This window comes from Pleurodeles waltl, chromosome 6 (assembly GCF_031143425.1).
Source record: "Pleurodeles waltl isolate 20211129_DDA chromosome 6, aPleWal1.hap1.20221129, whole genome shotgun sequence".
NCBI lineage: Eukaryota > Metazoa > Chordata > Amphibia > Caudata > Salamandridae > Pleurodeles > Pleurodeles waltl.
In genome coordinates, this window is record NC_090445.1 from 233,514,934 (window position 1) to 233,535,293 (window position 20,360).

General features: G+C 45.1%; 1 protein-coding gene across 1 annotated transcript in view; it reads right to left on the reverse strand.

The window, feature by feature from the left end:
* WNT3 (Wnt family member 3) overlaps positions 1-20,360 on the reverse strand; it is a 139,521-nt gene that overhangs the window by 22,219 nt on the left and 96,942 nt on the right. The window contains exon 2 of the mRNA XM_069237977.1: positions 1,181-1,422. Within this exon, the coding sequence (XP_069094078.1) occupies positions 1,181-1,422 (242 nt within the window). The remainder of the gene's footprint in view (positions 1-1,180; positions 1,423-20,360) is intronic.

Genomic DNA, 20,360 nt, shown 5'->3' on the forward strand with positions numbered 1-20,360 from the left:
TGGGTCAATGAGAGGAAGGAAATCTACCCTAGTGAAACACAGCCAACATGCTTGGGCAGAAGGGCCAGCCACAGCCATGTCACAGTTACACCAGCTCTCGGACCAAGCATTATCATATCAGGCAGGAGGGTCAGTTAGAGTCAGGCTAGCCGCTAGAGGGGTGCTTGGACCGGGCAATTCCGTGTCACGATTGCTCAGAAACAGACAAAGTAAAAATCGCAAGCTTAGATTTAGATGAAGCAAAGGGACCACAGAAGCTATTCTGAGAAAGATGAAGTCAGTGTGAATTTGTAGGATATGACTCAGGCGGAGTTTTAGAAAGGTAGGATTTGGGTGGCCTGGAGGAATAGCAAGGGCTGAAGAGAGTTTGTGAAATGTTTGGCTGAGGATGGGCTTGTGTGATTGGGTGAGATATTCAAAGTTTTATGTCGTTTTTCTGTAAGGTTATAGTTGAATAGTAACAACGGGTATATGGTAGGTTATGGTTGGGTCTAGAATTAGTTTTAGGTTTGAGGATGCAGGTTGACTGAGTTTCTCTAACTTTAGTTTTAGGCTCCTGAAAGTTAGGATGCAGTTTATTGAAAGTTATTGCTCATCTTGTCGAAAGTCTGTGCTGAGTTTGTGGAAGGTTAGGGTTGTATTTTTCCAAAGAGATTGCTTTGTTTATCAATAGTGCTGCATTTGTTAAAATGCAAAGTTGTATTTAATTTAAGTTTTCACATTTTTTTTTAGATTAGAGTTGTTGGGAGTTAGTAGAATGTTAAAGTTAATTTTGGTTTTTCTCTGGAAAGGGTTGGGCTAATGGAAGATTAACCTCAGGTTGTCTTTAATACTAAAAAGTTGCTTCATGTAATGACTCCTGTACTCACCTCTAATAGGGCTCTACATGAGATTGATGTATAAAGTATGATTTCCCCGAGCATGAGAGTTCTTCAGCAAGGGTGATGCGTGTTTGTTTCTTTCAAGTACACATTTAAAGTGCAGATTTTGTCCAAGACTATATGGAAAGAGCAACAGAATAAAGAACAAGTGGGACAATCCATCCCACAAGCAGGTATGGCGCATGTTCAGGGCTGCTGAAGAGTATGTACGTAAATGTACAAGAGTAGAGCCTTCTGCCCTACAGCACTCACCACTTCTTCCTGGAAAACAACCATACCCGACCAGTGATGCCTCCTACCTTTATCTAGAACAGGCCCGAAGATCGCGAGGCTATCATCGATGGTCGTGCAGTTCCACCGCCTTCCGCGGAACTGGTGCTGGCATTCCTGGATGCCCAGCTTCACCCCCTCAGCAACACTGGGCATGATCTCAATATAGTTCCGGCAAAAGCGGAGTTGCTTGGGGACGAGTCCGGGAATCGAGCCACAGAGGATGGGTTGCGACCCAAGTGAAGTATACTGTTGTCCCAGGGCAAGAGACCTAATGGAACAAGAAACACAATTTGTTAGCATCCAACATCGTCCTCTATCTTGAAATATTAGAGGTTGGAGAATTTAATGGTGGGGTGCTTCTCTACACACATTCTAACTTCAAGAGGCAATCAAACCTTCATCTGAGTAATTTCACCACTTCGTGAGAAACCATAGAGGTAAGCATAATCCCATGGACTATATGTAATTTTTAACCTTCTAGGAGTAACATTATTCTGGATTGGGTGGTTCAGTGCTGACCTAGGAATATAAAGTCTTCCAGAGACAGGATAGAGCAAAGCTTCCCACCGTTGGTCAACAGGGCAAGCCCCAGGCCAATTTACCAAGATAACTACAACGTAAATAATTATATGAACATTTTAATCTCATGTAGAGATATTGAAAATCTTTGGACATTTGACAAGACTGCCTAGACTTTCGGTACTGGAGTACAGTGCTGGCCATCAATATAATCACACATGCAGAAACATAATCATTTTTATTAGTCACACACAGAACTTGGCCAGTGAGTTTTGGCATCTGTCACAGACACTAATTTCCCTAATTGTGGTAATATACCAACCATACAGTAATTATAGCTCCAGTTACCATGTATAGCAAATTGATTTATCACATGACGTTCCCCTTGACCTCTAGAAGGTAAACACAAAATGTTGACCGATGTAATCCCTACTGAGCCAGACCATAAACTTAAGAGCACGAGAATTGACCCCTTGTCATCCTTAATGTGACCCTTCTGTGACTGGGATTTGCAACAGTGAGATGACCCTGTTAACTGCTTCATAAGGCCACTCATTAGGGAGATAAACCAATGATGCAGAGTGCACCTAAATTAAGACATAGAGGTAACCTCTCCAACAGTAGACACTAATGGTGCTCACTACAGCGCAAACCAAGGAGTGAATGGACACTAAAGACAGACTCCCTTTCTCTGACACTTACAGGTCGTCTCTCCAGTCCTAGGAAAAAGGCCCAGTAGACAGCAGGGCTGTATTTCCCTTTCCTCCTTTAGAGTGATTGCAGACCATGCATGTAACCAACTACCCACTGGCACACAGACTTACCACTCCAGCAACAGAACAAGCACTGAGTATACACGTAACCAGCCCCATACTAACACTTAGAGTACTGCTTCAGTGAGAGGCGAAGGACTGTTAGCACATGTATCTGAACTACCTGGTCACGCGCACAGGTTCTGTTCCGCTGGAAGTCCACAGTCTGATCTCGGCCCCCATCTCATCCTTAGGAGTGATCTGGGGATGCCACACACTGGTGAGAGTCCAGTAAAGAAATGGGTGCATACTGCTAACTTATCCGTAGCTGTGGCAGGGAGGGACTCAGCAGGTATCAGGCCTAAGCTCCCCTTCTTTCCCAGAAAATACCCTACGATACGATGGGCACGAGGCCTGAGATCTCTTCTGACTCCCCGGGAACGGTAGCCTCAGAGCAGGCGCAGGCTGCTCACTGAAGACTCTTCATTTTGGGTGACATCTGCTTTGCCTGGTCCGCATTGGATCTGCAGACGAGGGAGAGAGGCCCGCAGCTTTCACTGCTTGCAAAGTAAGCCCTTCACATGTGCAACATCCACAGTAATATCTCAGAGTGAAGCCGAGTGTGCGTGTCCCTCACATGTCCTTGCCCACTAGCGCTAGATGGCCATCGCGCATGATCAAGGTGCTACATTTCAGCATTTAACACTTTTTTTTTTTCCTAGACCATCAGACATTCCGAAAGTACAAGGCTGCCTGTTATGTCTGGGTAATTCATTGTGACGAGCATCATATGAACACCCTGGCATGACCTGGAGGGTCCAACCCATGAAAAGGAAAAACAAATCCCAAAATGTCTGTTAACCCAATCTGGCAGGACGAGCAATCACCAACAATAAGTATTTCAGAATGTTTGGTGATGTTGATCCTATTCCGTGTAAGAAATTCATTTTTATGTCTGTTCTTTTGCAGTCATAACCATCCAGCAATGTGCTTGTGCCTTCCGTTCACCTTCCTCCATTCATGCCCATCAAACTCTGTGCTAGCTACTCTTGTTATTTCACCCGAAATCAGCCACTCACGCCCATGAAACACTCTTCTGGCGCCACTCATCCTCTATTGATGCCCAACAAACACTGTGCTGCTGTCTTCTTATTGCACCCTCGATCGACCCTGCACATTCATCCACCACTCTGCTAGTGCCTCTGGTTGTTTCACGCAACATCTGCCAGTATTTTGGCTGTTGTTATTTCACCTCAGCTGGATTCATGCCCATCAAACACCGTGCTGGTGCCTCTCGTCATCCATGCTTCATTCAGGTCCATCAAACACTGTGCTGCTGTCTCTTGTTATTTCACCCTCAATCGTCTATTCACGTCGATCCAAGACTTTGCCGGTGCCTCTTGTCATTTCACCCACGATCCAGCATTCTGGTGCCTCTTGTTATTTCACCCTCGCCCGAGTGCATGCCCACCAAACACTGTGCTGGTGCTTCTTGTCATTTCATGCTCCATCCTCGATTCATGCCCGTCCAACACTGTGTTGGATTTTCTTGTTATTTCACCCTCCATTCATGATTCACATCCATTCAACCTCTTGCAATTTCCCTGCCACCCACCATTCTGGTGTCTTTGTTTATCTCATCCCACTTGTATTTGTGCCCAACAAACACTGTGCAGGTGCCTTTTGCCATTTCAACTGCCATCCTCCATTCATACCCATCAAACTCTGCACTGGCGCCGCTTGAACTTTACCCTTCATCTGTTGTGGGTTCACATTAGTGCCTGGGTTGGAATCCCTTATTTTAGCCTTAGGCATGTAGTCTGTATCTTTAAAAATTAGACATGTTTATATTAATTTCATATTTTTTAGCAGCCAGCTTTTAGCCCATTGTTTTTATATTTTAATCATCTGCTTCTGACAAGAGATAGTTGTTAGCGCTCACATTTTATCAGCCCTTTGCACACATTTCACTTTATGCCCTGCTTAATTCTGTCATGTTGGGTACATGATATTCCAATTTGCCACTCCAGGAGTTTAGGAGACAGTCCCCATTTTTCAGACATATTATTACGTCAGGCCTGTTTTTAGAACACTGCAGCATTTGTTATATAAACACTGCATAGGCCTAAGGGGGGCAGAGGGCATTCCAGTCATGACCATCCTGCGACATACACCATCCCATTGAGAGCTTTGCTGATCCTGGCACTGACTCTTCAGCCAACCACGAGGATTGCCAGCAGACATCAGGCAGATGGGACCGGAGTCCTTCCCATAGATTGGGATAGGCAGAATGTTTACCACCTCTGTGCCCTCAGGTTTTTGACATTGGTGGGGGTGTTTATCTTCTTCAATCTGATTTTAATAATCACTACATTATGTTTCATCTGCCTAATTATTGCAGCCCATGCTTTTTTATAATCGGATGCAGTTGCTTCAATAAATATATTGAAACTTGTTTTGCATCTCTTTGTTTTCCTTGGTATGTGTGAGTCTTTGTGTAACTGAGAGAAATGGGTATGATCTGTTCACCTTGAGTTTCCCCGAGTGTCATGTTTAGGTTGCTACAAATCATCGTCACCCTTTAGGTTTGGATGAGGCACTGCAAGCTAGCCAGAAGTCGGGCCGACAGCTTCCAGATGGTGTGAGATTAACTCAGTCGCCCACAATGGGTGGTGCTGTCACCCTAAACTATGCAGTCCTATTCCCAAAATAGGAACCATGTCACATATCCACCAATCATACCCATCAAGAAGTGTGCTGGGACGTCCTGTTATTTAATTCTCCTCCCATCATTCCCATCCATCCAACATTGTGGCTCTTGTAATTTCTAGTGCCTCTTGTTATTTCCCTCACTCCTGCATTCATGCCTGAGCACTGTGCGGGTGACTCTTGTCAGCTCAACCTCCATCCGCAATTCACACTCATTGAACATGTGCTGGGGCCTCACACAATTTCAGCCCCTCTGCCATTCATGCCCATGAAACATTGTGCTGGTGAAGCTTGTCATCTCATCTGCCATTCACTCTCATCGAACACTGTAACGGGGGGCCTGTCGTGATTTCTCCCTCCGCCTGCTATTCACATCATCGAGGACTCTTTGGCACCTGCCTCTCATGCCCACCAAACACTGTGCTGGTGCCTCTTGTCATTTCACCTTCCATTTGCAATTTTCACGCAAAACTGTCCAGCAAAAAAATCCCCATGCTACAAAGTTTTCCATTAAAAACGTTTTAGCGTTTTATTGTTTTTTTTGTTTTGTTTTTGTTTTAACTTTGCACAGTTTAAAAAATAAACTTCAGAGAGATAAGGTGACACCTTCACAACTTGGTCCACGAGGCAAGACAGGTTAAGAGGAATTCATATTTTATACAAAATGTACATAAATGTAGGAAATACAGAAAACTGTGCACTGGAAGATCACAAGTAAGTGAGATACTCCAAAAAGGGTCCCATTGGATGTCTTCACCTCTTCCAGTTGTGCTTCTACCCGCATGGATTACAGTTACCAGCATTAATATAATGCAGTTTTGCAGACAGGGGAGTGGATGAGGACAAAAAATGGCACTATAGGCCTTCTCTAACATTTGAATGCTTATCCTTCTGATTCCCTGTGTACAATTTACCCAGAGTGTGTGGAATGTTTTAATAACATTAGAGGCCTTCTGCTCCCATCTAGGACGATTGTTAAGAGATATTTCCATTGATTCTACCCATACTGCTGTCCTACACTTCAGCCAGAGGCCCTTTAACAACCAGTATTGTTCTTGGCTGTGGAAAATAATGCTATATAATACAAGGGCGTCTCCAATACTATTAAAAAATTTGTTTCCAGTATCCTTATTACAGGGAATTTGTGATATCTCTGGTACAACTATAATAATTTATTACCGTTGAGTTCAGATCTCATACTACCTCCTGCCAGTGCCAACAGCCAAGGTGTGTCACAGTTGCACTTTAAGCAAAGAAAAAGTGAAATTACTTTTCCTTTTTCTAATCTGTTTTTCTAAAAGGCAGATTGATAAGCAGAAACCAGATATTTATCAAATCAAATCAAATCATTAACATTTATAAAGCGCGCTACTCACCCGTGCGGGTCTCAAGGCGCTAGGGGAAAGGGGGGGTTACTGCTGCTCGAATAGCCAGGTTTTTAGGAGTCTCCGGAAAGCGGGGTGGTCCTGGGTGGTCCTGAGGCTGGTGGGGAGGGAGTTCCAGGTCTTGGCCGCCAGGAAGGAAAAAGATCTCCCACCCACCGTGGAGCGGTGGATGCGAGGGACGGCAGCGAGTGCGAGACCAGAGGAACGGAAGAGGCGGGTGGGGACGTAGAAGATGAGGCGTCGGTTGAGGTATTCCGGTCCCTTGTTGTGGAGGGCTTTATGTGCGTGGGTGAGAAGTCGAAAGGTGATCCTTTTGCTGACTGGGAGCCAATGCAGGTGTCTCAGGTGTGCGGAGATGTGGCTGTTGCGGGTACGTCGAGGATGAGGCGTGCCGATGCGTTTTGAATGCGTTGCAAGCGATTTTGGAGTTTGGCTGTGGTCCCGGCGTAGAGGGTGTTGCCGTAGTCCAGGCGGCTTGTGACGAGGGCGTGGGTCACGGTTTTTCTAGTGTCGGCGGGGATCCAGCGGAAGATCTTGCGGAGCATGCGGAGGGTGAGGAAGCAGGCGGAGGACACGGCGTTGACTTGCTTGGTCATGGTGAGAAGAGGGTCCAAGATGAAGCTGAGGTTGCGGGCGTGGTCTGTGGGGGTCGGTGCGGTGCCGAGGGCCGTGGGCCACCAGGAGTCGTCCCAGGCGGACGGGGTGTTGCCGAGGATGAGGACTTCCGTTTTTTCAGAGTTCAGCTTTAGGCGGCTGAGCCTCATCCAATCTGCGACGTCCTTCATACCCTCTTGTAGGTTGGTCTTGGCGCTGGCGGGGTCCTTGGTGAGGGAGAGTATAAGTTGGGTGTTCGCGGCGTAGGAGGTGATGATGATGTCATGCTTGCGAACGATGTTGTGACATGTTTATTTTTTTGGTACAGGAATGGTATAACCTTTCCATGTTTCTATACATTTTGCACTACAGCATTTTTTTAATTTGATTCTAGTATCCTTTGCAGCAAATTAATAAAAGTTTTGCGTGTTTATTATGCATTACATATTAGATTTTTATTCTTCACATCTGAAAACACAAAAACTATTTTAGATGAAAGTTCAAGGCAGCAAGGATTTAAGTGGTTTGCAGGTGGGTAAGGGTGCGACCATGTGTTATAAGGAATAATATACCCTTTGCCATATGTTAAAACGATATTGCAAATCACCTCAGTGTTCCATGATCTTATAAAGGAACTCAGCTTTTGGCTTCATTTATCTCTATGGTCATGGAGCACCTGGTGTCTTGCAATATCCTTATAATGTAGAGCAGAGGGTTTTTATTCCATATACTGTTACACTTGCATAATGGCGATGCGGCCCTCAATAAAAATAGTGCGTAAACAATGAGGCTTGCATGAATACGTTGGGTTAAAGGTAGAGAGACATAAGCACCCCTTTCCTCCAGTTGGTACAGCCCACTGCTAGATTTTCAAACACCAATGGGCGTTGCAAATAGCAGATGATTGCCAGGGCTCTCAACTTTCCCAGGGCCATGTGTGAGTCGTTTGTATCACCCAATTTTATTCTTTTCATTGTGGTATCTATAGCCATATTTTATAATGGGATAAAATAGAACTACAAGTCCCAGAATGCACGTCAAACGCCGGACTGGATCGCATACGAACCATAGAGCTCTTGATTGCTCCATATAGAAACGCGTAAGGTAACAATCTAGAAAAAGATAGGGGGGAGTAGATTCCAGGGAAAGCCAGTTTCAAATGGTGGGGCACAGGAACAGTGCTTTGGTTTTGTAGATTATTTCAGAAGGTAAGTGCTTGTGGGCCACGACAGCGCCTTGAGAGCATCGCAAAAGCTTGCTTCCTGTCTGTCTCCGGTGATCTCTCGTGACCTTCGCTTCCCCTCTGAGGCAGCCATTGTGAAACACGTGTTTGTGGTGCGCGTTAGTCAATGCGTCCCAAGACAGGAGGGCGGTGAGTGTTTTCACTTTCGCCAGTGTGGTGCTTTCTGCGCCCTTTGTGATGTCAATGAGTGGGAGTTTGAGGGGTGAGGAGTTAACGAAGGAGGAGGGGCGAGGAGAACCGCGAGAGCAATAAAACGAGGTTCAGTCATGGTGTTCTCCATTTCCGCGCGCTAGTTGTTCCTATCTTTGTCAGTGCGAAGCTGTGCAGCTGCCCCTCTCTTTGCAGGAGAGTTATAGCAGTATAAGAAGTGGTTTAAAGGGAAAAACAGAAGCGCCGGTACTCACCCTGTGGAGTACCTGTTTACTCTAGAGAACTGTCAGTACTCTCCCATTAAATGTTTTGGAGCAGTGCTGAGAAGTGCAGGTACTCCACCTTTCAAATTAAGGAAGTGCAGGTACTCCGTACCGGACCGTACCCGCCCATTTAAAGCACTGTCTGTATAAGAGCTATGCAGGCAAACGTGACGCGACCACTGTGCCCATGCATCAAGCACTCCATTCATGTTGAGCAGTTTTTATGAATGCTTCTCGGAAAGATAGCCAATCACATTAGGAGCAGTGGGTTGGAGGCCAAGTTGCTGACCTGCTCCCTGGATTCTAATTCTAGGTTCGGCGATTGACTGAAAATTATATATTATTGGCAAATCACTACTAGGCCTCCCTGCACCGAAACAATAAACATGTCTTATGGTAATGTGTAAGAGCCAGGTAACCGCAACTGCAGCAAACTCGGGAAACAGTTCTTTCTGCTTGAGCCTCTCAAAAAAACATCTATCGCAGAGCTGACGAAGCAGGCCCTCTTCTAGGAAACTCTTAAAGAAGACATCCACCTCAGACCTCAGGAAAATGCCCTCCTATTCCAGCAGTAGCGCCTCATGAAAACCACTACAACATAACTCAAAAGCATGACTTCCTGCTCTAGCAAAGCCTCCTGAAAAATACCTCTACACAGAACTCAAGAGCGTGTCTTCCTGCTCTCGCAGAGTCTCCTCAAGAATGCCTCCACCACAGAACTCAAGAGCATGTCTTCCTGCTCTAATAGAGACACCTCAAAAATACCTCTATCACAGAACTCAAGTGCATGTCTCCTGCTCTAGCAGAGGCTCCTCAAGAAGACCTGTACCACAGAGCTCAAGAGCATGTCTTCTGTCTCTAGCAGCCTCCTCAAAAATACCTCCACCACAAAACTCAAGAGCCTGTCTTCCTGCTCTAGCAAAGCCTCCTCAAAAATACCTCCATCACAGAACTCACCTCAACCACTGCATGCCCTCCTGCTTTAACAAAGGCTCCTTAAGATTACTTCTACCACATAACTCAACAGCATGTCTTCCTGTTCTGCCAAAGCCTCCTCAAAAATACCTCAAGCACAGAACTCAAGAGCATGTCTTCCTGCTCTAGCAAAGCATCCTCAAGAAGACCTCTACCAAGGGCTCAGGAGCATGTCTTTCTGCTCTACCAGAGGCTTCTTAAAAATACCTCTCCCACAGAAATCAAGAGCATGTCTTCGTGCTCTAGCAGCTCCTCAAAAGTAACTCTACACCAAAACTGAAGAAGCAGGTCCTCTTGCTCTAGTAGAAGCTCCTTAACAAGACTAATACCTCAGAACTCGGGAAAATACCCTCATGCCCCAGAACTCAAGGAAAGTCTCATGTACCAGCAGAGGCTCCTAAACAATACCGCCACCACAGAACACAAGAGCATGTCTTCCTGCTCTAGCATGGCCTCCTCAAAATTACTTTTACCACAGGTCACAAGAAACAGGCCCTGTCCTCCAGCAGAGGCCCTACAAGCCTAGCTGTACCGCAGAACTCAGGGAGTAGATGCTCCCTAGCAGGTGCCACTCACAGCGACCTCCACTCCAGAACTCAAGGAGCATGTTCACGTTCTCCAGCAGAGGCTCCTTATGAAGACCTTTACCCTGGAGCTCAAGAAGACTCTCCTGCTGCACTAGGTCCTCCATCTGTAGCAGAGGCACCTCAGGAGCACCTCTATCCCAGAACTCAAAAAGCAGGTCATGCTTCTCTCCGGGCATGATAGCTCAGTGGACTAATGCATACATTGCTGCAATCTGTTTTTAACCTAAAAGTCATAGATTTGAATCCTGGCAGGTCCACCATGTCTTTCATTTATCTGAGGTTGATGAAATCAGTACTAGTGAGTTCAGACATAATTAGCACATGTTATCAGCACGTAGTGACCAGGCAAATCATTGAGTGCACTGTATAAATGTAGTAAATATTAATATTAAAAGAAGAAGCAATATAGTAGACTCCAGCATATCACTTTCTTTTTTCGGGTCTAGTGCATGATCTGGTTTTCTCTATGCTAAAATCGATGCAAATTATCGTTCATTCAATTAATCAATCAGTACTTGTAAAGCACAGCTTATCACCCGTGGGGTCTCAAGGCGCTGTGGTGGACATGCTGATCATTCAAAGAGCCAGGTCTTGAGATCCTTCCTGAATTGCTTCAATATTGCTGCCTGTCTGAGTTTGAGAGGGAGTGTATTCCATGTCCGGGCTGCGAGGTAGGAGAAGGATCTTCCTCCAGCTGTGCTTTTCTTCATTCTAGTGATGGCGGAGAGGCCAAGATGGGAGGATCGGAGTTGCCTGGCAGAGGTGTAGAAGGTCAGGCGGTGATTGAGATAGTCTGGTCTGATGTTGTGAAGTGCCTTATAGTTGTGAGTCAATACCTTGAAGGTGACGCATTTGTCAACCGGGAGCCAGTGGAGGTCTCTGATATGGGCGGATGAGTGGCTGTGGTGGGGGATGTCCAGGATGAGTCTGGCTGCTGCGTTCTGGATTCTCTGTAGTCTTGCTTGTAGCTTCTTTGTGATGCTGGCGTAGAGTGCATTTCCGTAGTCCAATTTGCTGCTGAACAGGGCGTGGGTGACCGTCCTAGTCTCAGTGGGGATCCACTTGAAGATCTTTCGAAGGAGACACAAGGTGTGGAAGCAGGCAGAAGAGATGGCGTTGACTTAGAGATTGTTGAGTCCAGGATGATGCCCAGGTTGTGTGCGTGGTCGGTGGTAGCGTTTCCTAGGGCGGCTGGCCACTAGGAGTCGTCCCAGGTGGAGGGGTGGACCCGAGTACAAGGATCTCTGTCTTGTCCATGTTGAGCCTGAGGCAACTGGCTTCCATCCAGGGGGCGACTGCTCTCATACTATTGAGGAAGTTTCCCTTGGCTGTTGATGGGTCGTCGGTCAGGGAGAAGATCAGCTGGGTTGTCATCAGCTTAGGAGACAATGTTTAGTCCGTGCTGTCTGACGATCTTCGCGAGCAGGCTATGTAGATGTGGAAGAGGGTCATGCTTAGTGAGGATCCCTGGGGTACTCTACAGCATGTTTCTTTGTGTGCCGAAGTGTATGGTGGGAGTCTGACACTCTGGGTTCTTCTGGTCAGGAAGGATCAAATCCATTGCAGTGGCTTGCAACAGATGCCGGCGTCATGGAGTGTGGTGCAGAGGGTGGAGTGACAGACTGTGTTGAATGCGATGAAGAGGTAGAGGAACATGAGGGCGGCAGTGTCTTCGTGGTTCATTATGACGCAGATGTCGTCTGTGACTGCGAGAAGGGCTGTCTCGGTGCTGTGGTTGTTTCTGAATCCAGACTGTTAGGGGTCCAGAATGTAGTTTGATTAGAGAAACTCCATCAGTTGCATGTTGATGGCCTTTTCTGTTAATTTGGCTAGGACGTGGAGCAGCGAGATGGATCTGTCATTTTTCATCTCCCTTGAGTCGGGAGCAGGTTGATTTCTGCGTGTTTCCAGTTGGATGGGAAGGTGGTGGTTTTGATGGAGTGGTTGATCATCCAGTAGAGCTCTGGTGCGATGGTGGCACTGGCCAGGTTAAAGATGTGATGTGGGCACAGGTCCAAGGGTGCCCCTGAATGGATGGAGTTCATGAGTTTCCAGGTGTCTTTTGTGGGGACAGGGGTACAGAGATTCAGGGTCTGTGGCGTGGGGTCCTTGGTGATGCTGGTGGGCGGTGGGGCTGCTTTTGGTTCTTGAATCCTTCATATATGTCCTGGATTTTACGGTGAAAAAAGGTGGCAAGGTTGTTGCAGAGGTCTTGAGGGGGGATGTCTAAGGTGTCTGATCCGGGGTTCGTGAACTCCTTGAATATGGTGTATAGCTCCTTGCTGTTGTGTGCATTGGTGCTGACATGTTCTTGAATGGCAGCTTTCTTGGAGGCTCGGATGCGCTGGTGGTGCATGGTGATTGTATCTTTGTAGGCTGTGCGATCTGCGGGTGCTTTGCTATTCCTCCATTTTTGTTCCAGTCGTCTGCAGTTGTGTTTGGATTCTTGGAGTTCTGTTGTGAACCAGTTTGGTTTCCTCTGGTGCTGGTTTCAGGTGTGTTTCCTGATTGGGGCCATGTTGTTGGCGCATTCTGTAATCCAGCAGTGCAGGTTGTGTGCTGAGTCGTTTGTGGCGTCCAGTGGGGAGGGGGTGGGGAGTGGTTGAGGGCACCAGTAAGCTGGGTTTCCAGTGACATTCCTCTAGTTTCTGCCTGGTGGCGGGTGGCGGGGACGTGATGGCATGCAGTGGTCTTCGTAAAGGTGAAGTGGACACATCGGTCGTCTGTCCAATGGTGTTCAGAGGTGTGCGAGATGGTGATGTTGTTTCCAGCTGAGAAGATGGGGTCGAGGGTGTGGTCTGCTGAGTGGTTGGGGAGGTTAACAAGTTGCTTGAGATCGAGAGTGGTGAGGTTGTCCAGGAGGGATGAGGTGTTGGTGTTGTTGCGGTTTTCAAGGTGGAAGCTGAGGTTGCCGAATAGGATGTAGTTAATGGAGGCGAGTGCATGGGGGTGGTGGGGGGGTGATGAGGTCAGTGAAAGTTTTCACTGAACTGGGGCCGTGGTCCGGGTGGTCTGTAGCTGAGCGTGCCACGAACAGAGGTGTTGGGGTTGGTCTGAATTTGGAAGTGTAGGTGTACAGTGATGGTTGGCTGGTTCAGCGTCTCAATGGTGGTTAAGAGGCAGAGGGTATTCAGTTTGCTGTACTTGTGCTACTTCCACAAGCCTAAAGATATCAATGTAACTTTTAGTCTGCAATATCAAATGACTTCATGTTTACATAACGTTCTTGAATGTCCAATTGTACATTTGGTTTCTTATTTATCTATACTTTATTAAACTGCTAATATTTGATTATCTAATCAGTTATGGACATCCTGAGTTGGTGTCACAGACCACAGGTTAAGAATCACTGTTCTAGAGCACTGCACGTCTTCCAGACCAACTTAATGTCTAATTTGCTTTTGAACTGATAATAGTGCGTTGGTGAAAGTGTCGTCCGTGTATGTAAGAGGAGGGCCTATCGTCCATACAAAATAGTGAGCCACTTTCGCTTCCTTAAGTTGGTCTCTATCAGAAGCTAAACCGGTGAAAAGCATTATGTATCTAGTCACTCTGTAACACCCTAGCCTATCCCACAGGTGAAGAAGACCTTGTTTCTTAAGGGCTTATTGCACATAGAAGCCATCTAGTCCTTTCTTCTCTACATATTAGTCCCATATTTTATGTTTGTGGTTGCAGACCCCGTTTCTCAGATAATATACAGAGTCCATTAGCATATGTGTTGCCAATTTTTAATCTTTAGTTGAGGTGTGTGTGGCTTTTCCTGCTTCTCTTCTGGCTCCCACTCCCCTCTGGTGCACAACCGCTATCTTTGAAAGGTGTCTCTTAAAGGCCGCAGCAACAACTTCAACTCCCTCAAAGCCACTGATGACAGGCCAGGTCCGACACCAAAACCCCACTGCGCATAGTAGAAAGTTGTGCGCAGAAACAGTTGCAAATTAAATACATAATAAAAAATTACATTCACTGAAAAAAATATCTACTAAAAACTGAGTTTTGGTTCTGGCTCAAATGTGTAACACCACTCAACTTCACTTGTCATGAAAGCCCATACCACATACCATAACCTAGGGTGTTGGCCATGCACGAAACACCTATTTGCTAACGGCACAGATACACAAGTTTAATGGGAGAACAACATGGTGAGACGTGAATTTAGGCATGTGTTGTGTGCTTTCATAACCGTAAATGGTGAATTCTGTGGTTTTACACATTTGAGACAAAAAAGTATCTCAATTTTTAAATTTGTTTTTTTCTGTGAAAATATATGAAATATTTTTATGTGATGGCAGTGAACATATATGCTACCAATAACACGTTATTTAGAGCAATTGTACTAATAATTGTACATTGATACATTTATTATGACAGTGCAAAGATCATATTTAGGTTTCTTACTAGAGTATGGCAAATCGACAAGAGAAAAACGCTGTTTGCTGCCTCTTAGATGGCATGTAAAAATTACAGAGGAAAACAACTCTCCTAAAAATTATGAGGTATCTTTAGAATGGTATTACGTTACTGCGCAGATTTAACCCATGTCATCTGGGTTTTCATTAAACCCCTTTTTGTCAAACCAAGTATACATGAAAAAATGTAATGGCATAAACTATGTATAGAGACATGAAAATTGTTATATATTATTTATTACTATTGTTGAAGGGGTGCATCATGAGCCCGCCCTGCACTCAGCAATGGTAATAAATAGTGCACCCCTGCCTGTTTGTGTGTGTGTGTGGGGGCGTGTCTGTGTGAAATCTGATTTTTGCATAAAGCTAGTGATGCAAAGAGGGTTCTGTTGAATAGTGGCTTTTGGTATGTCATGTTAGCAAAATGCATTAGATATGGAATAAAGTACACTTTGCTGATCACAGAGAAGTTCCATGATCATAACGATGACCAAGGCTGAAGGCCAAGTTCCTCTGTAAAGTCATGAAACTCAAAGGTGTCTTGAAATATTCAGGAGGTGCTTTCTTCCTTATAATATATGGTCACACCATCACCTATCCCATAACCACTTAAATCCTTTGTACATTGCTCTTTCACATGAGAGATATAGCATATTTGCAAACATGAAGAATATAAGTGGAATTTCTAGTGGAAAATAAATACTACAAAAAATCAGCTAGATGTTTGCTGCAAAAGATATTAGAATCAATTTCGTACTAGTCAGACTAAAATCTAAGCACTGTAACTTGGAATGTGTAGAAACATTATAGAATTACCTAAGGCGTGCAAAAAATAAACATGTTGCTATAACCATCTCCTTCTAGTTTATTGCTGCTCATCTAAACAAAATGAGAAGAAGGAAGAAAAGCCACTTTTAGTTTTTAGTTTGAACCTGCAGGCAGCATACATGCGCTGTCGCTATGGTGATGATCTCGTGTCTAAAAAAAAAAAAAGAGCTTTTAGCCCGCCCACTGCTTACCACTTTCTTTAGTGTGTGTGTGGCATGGACCAAGTACAGATTTATTGAAGTTAATTAGTGTCGATCCACTGCGATTGATGAACTGCTTTTTTTTTTTCTTTCTTTTTTTTGGGCTTTTTTTTCTTCTAGCACCAATGTCAGCACTTTACAGTAGCACCAGTTACATTACACATTTATTTTTTTGTTTTCTAGGCTAGAGGAGACTAAGGGCCACATGTACTAATATTTGGAATTGTGATTTCCTCATTGCGATTCCATGCGAATCGCAATTAGGAAATAGAAATTCCAAATGTAATAAACTCCATTGAGTTTATTTTGAGATTCCTGGTGGGTCGCAAATAGACCGACCTCATCATTATTAGTGAGGTAGGTCGCAATTTGCGACCCACTGGGTAATTGCACTTTTGCCTATAAGTTTGACTGCGAACGAACTTCTTTTTACTTTTGTGCATATCTTCAACGCTGATGCTCATGGCGGCCATTGCGCTGTGAATCGGCTCACTTATGTGAAACAGTTTTACTTTTAATTTTCAATTTATGTGGCAAGAAAAGTCTGATTAGGAGTTTACAACACTAATAGCTCTATCTCGAGCAAATGTGAGACCCGTTGCATTACAAATGCTTGTTCTTATTATCTCTCTCCTGCCTCTTGATTTATTTCTCCCCGCTTTTTCTCTCCCCCTTTTTCTCTCCCCCTTTCTTAGTACCTTTCATTCATTGTCGTTCTCCTCACCAGTCTTTAGTTGTCTCACCCACTTCCTTCACTCTTCGCTCCTGCTTCACCCTCACTTGCTGCTTCTCTGCCCATCTGCGTTTGCAGCCCTTCCACAGCCTCTTCTCATTCACAGACCCTTTCATTACAACTTTATCAGAGCCTATCCTCACCCTTTCACCACCCACCTCTTCACCTCTCACATCATCCCTCTCTCCACTCCCACTCAGTACCCCTCACCTTATTTGCTACTGACTCACCATACTTGTCCTAACCCCTCAATTAGTTCCTTTCGTTACCTGACACCGTACTTTATCTGTTATTGGATCACCCTCCTTGTACTGACCCCTTAGCTGGTCCCTCAATTCGCCCCTCACTCAGCGCTTCTCTTTTCACCCCAGTCACTCGCCCTCCATTTGCTAACGCTCACCATTGGGGCTTTTACCCCTCACTTACAGACCCTCTCTTGACCTTTGTTTCCCGATCCCCTCCCCACCCCCAGACTCACTGTGGCACGCATGTCCTTTCCTCGCTACTCCCCCTTCCCATCTACCCCTAACGTCTTCTATTTCCCCATATTACCTCTCCTCACTGGAACTCATTTGAGGGGCACAATTTGAAACTGGGTGAAATTATACTCTTTCCCCCCACCCTCTCCTTCTTCCCTTGCTCCTCGCATCTTTCCATCACTACTTCTTCTCTTCGATATCCTTCGGGAAGTATCTAATCCTGACTGTACTAAACATGTAGTCATTCCATCACAGGAGCTTTGCGATAATCTGTCTAACTTCTTTGATAAGAAGATTAGCAGGATATTGGATGATAGGTTCTCCTACACAAACTACATCAATTTAGGCTCAGAATAGAGTACAAGTAATGGAGTGTCGGGTCAATAGGCTTGATTTTTTTTTTCTTTTTCGAACCTATCTCAATTAAATGTTTTCTACTCATAGCTAGGCCTATAACCTCAGGATTACCACTAGATCCTTTACCTCCTAGATTATGGAAAGAGTATGAATCTGATTTGGCTCTCCCTACTTTGCAGTTGTGTAATCAGTCCTTGGATTCTGGGACAGTACCATCTGCATGGAAGAAGGTGCTAGTCACCCCTTTTAAAAAACCTTCTGTGGATCTGCTAATTCCAAGTAACCACAGACCCATATTGCACCTTCCTTTCTCAGTGAAGATAGTGGAGGAATATGTGAGTAGGGAGCTATCCTACTTCCTGGAATCCCACTCTCTTCTTGAGGATGAGGAGTTCAGGTTCCGACCTGGTCATGGTTCCGCGTCGGCCTTGATTACTACCCTTGATGAGCTGCAGATGAGGGAGGATGGTGGACAGCCAGCAGTCTTAATAATACGTGATCTGTTGGCTGCTTTTGACAATGATCTGCCACACAATCCCCCTGGGTAGACTAGCTGCAACTGGAGTGCATGGTACAGTGTTGAAAAGGATGGAATCCTAGTTAGCAGATCGATGCCAGGAAGTCGCCCTACCTCCTTATTGCTCTGAATACAAACATTTGCATCAGGGGGTGCTGCAGGGATCGTCTCTCAGACCTGCTCTATCTGTTGTTTTATATGAAACCCCTCATTACCCTTATAAAGGAGCATGGTTTAAAGTTGGTCAGTTATGCAGACATTCAATTGGTTCTATCTCTGACCAACAATCAGGAGAGGACAAAAACAGCTTTCTAGAGAGCCATGACAAAAATTAGTGAGTGCATGAAGGTCAACTCATTGAAATGAAATGGGAATAAAAACTGAGTTCCTATGCTGTTCACCAGGTAGAACCCCCTATGACATTTCCCTACAATTCTTGGCCTTTCTCATCTGACGAGACGCCATTGCCATCAGACACAGTCCGTAAACTTGGGGTTGCATTTGACAATAAATTGTCTCTGGAGAACCACATGACTAAAGTGGCAGGCACGTGTTACCCACTATTACGTGTGTTAAGGAAGGTGATTCCTCTGCTGACCTCCCAATCGAGAGCCATGGTGGTCTGGAGTGTAATTCTTAGCAGACTGGACTATTGCAACGCCCTACTACTCGGAGCACCCGACCACCCGGTCCAGCGACTCTATAGAGCACAAGTAGGTGCGGCTAAACTGGCACTGAATAGACCCTGCAGATCCTTGGCCAGTGTTACCTTGAAGGAATTACACTGGCTCCCTCTGAAGCAGAGGATTATGTTTAAGGCCATGTGCATTATTTTCAAGGCCCTACAAGGAAAAGGCCCTGTGGCTGTGCAAGGTGGATTTAAAGGATACAATCCACAGACTTGTTCGGCACTCATACCTACCGAAGATCAAGGCGGGGGCAGGGCCTTCTCAGTTCAAGGTGCTCCATTATAGAACGATCCTCCGCACTCATTGAGGGCCTCATCTGAGCTGCTGCTTTTTAGAAAGGCATTGAAGACCTGGCTCTTCTTGAAGTAATTGTAACTGCTGTCGGAAGTTGGAATGTGCACTCATGGCAAGATAGTACTTGGAATATAGCGCCAGGATACCAGCTTTGGTGACATAATGCGCTTTATACATTTTACATAGGAATGTATTTATTTATATCTCGCCGACTGCTTATCCCTCTCTTCCTCCCACTGCTGTTCCCTCTGTTAGACACTTTCTCCTTCATCACTCATGCCATTCACATTCTTCCCACCTTCAACACCCCCCTCGCCACCTTGCTGTTACCCTCCATTCACATGTGTCTCTGCAGGAGAAGATGTGTGACTGCGTGTGTATGGATGTGTCTGAAACGAGTTATCCCTGTGTAGAAGTTGTGGCCGTTGTTCTTGACTGTCCATTTCTCCTATGCTTTTGCACACTGTGCAGATCGATTTTGTGGCAGTTGCTGTGTCTAATGCGCTGTGTGTATTTTCTCGAGTGTTCTTATCTGGGACTGTGGCAGAAACTGAAAGCCATTAGTCATCCATTGTGTGAGTTCCTCTCGGGGTTGCAATCTGCATCGGAGAAATAGTATATCATTCAGCGACCCAACAAATATGATTACTGCTTGATAAATACTGGTAGTGACATCATTTAGACTTAAGTGAGCTACAAGCTCATTTAGAGTGAAGAAAACAATGGGCTTCCAGCATTAGGACCTCCGCTGGCTCTGTATAAACATCGGAGCCTGTGGCCTGTCAGCCACTCAGCCTTCAGGTCACAGTGATGGTCACTCCTACGGCCACGTCTCCCTACCTCTGGTCAGCTCTACATGACCATATCCTGGACAATCATTCGAAGAATGGCGGCTCGGGGCAGAGTAATTAAGCAATGACTCAATGCATTTGAGTCTTTTTTTGTTATCAAGAAACAAACTCATACTTTGGGAGGTTGTTTCTTGAAAACATTATTTTCCGAGTTGATGCAACAAGCATGGCAGCTGCTCAGCAATGTTCAGTTCCTTCGATGGGTCCACTAAAGGCACAGAGGTCCTCCACCGTAGGAGCAGAGGGCAAACCCTCTGATGACCTATGGGCGATTGAACTGCCCGCGTGGGTCTAAATGGCACTTAGAATTTCATGCATCATGTTGTGTTTAATGAAAAATATCACCACAGATACATTGTGCAGATATATGATATATTTTTGGTAAACTGGCATCTAGCACTAACATTAATCAATTATCAACTTAAATTCCTCTTTTTTTCCAAATTATAAACTTCTTTTCATCTTTTGTGTTTTTATTTTTTATTTTATTTTTATCGAAAATCTGGTTGGTATTTAACATTCCCATTAGTGTAGTGTGAGTTGAGATGCAATACTGACGCATTCACTTTGATTTGTCTTATATTTATTACTTTAGCGGTTTTGTTTTTCATAAACAAGGTGATGTAATGTGAGTGCAGTTGTGTTAGCCAAAATTATGCAATTAGGCCTGCA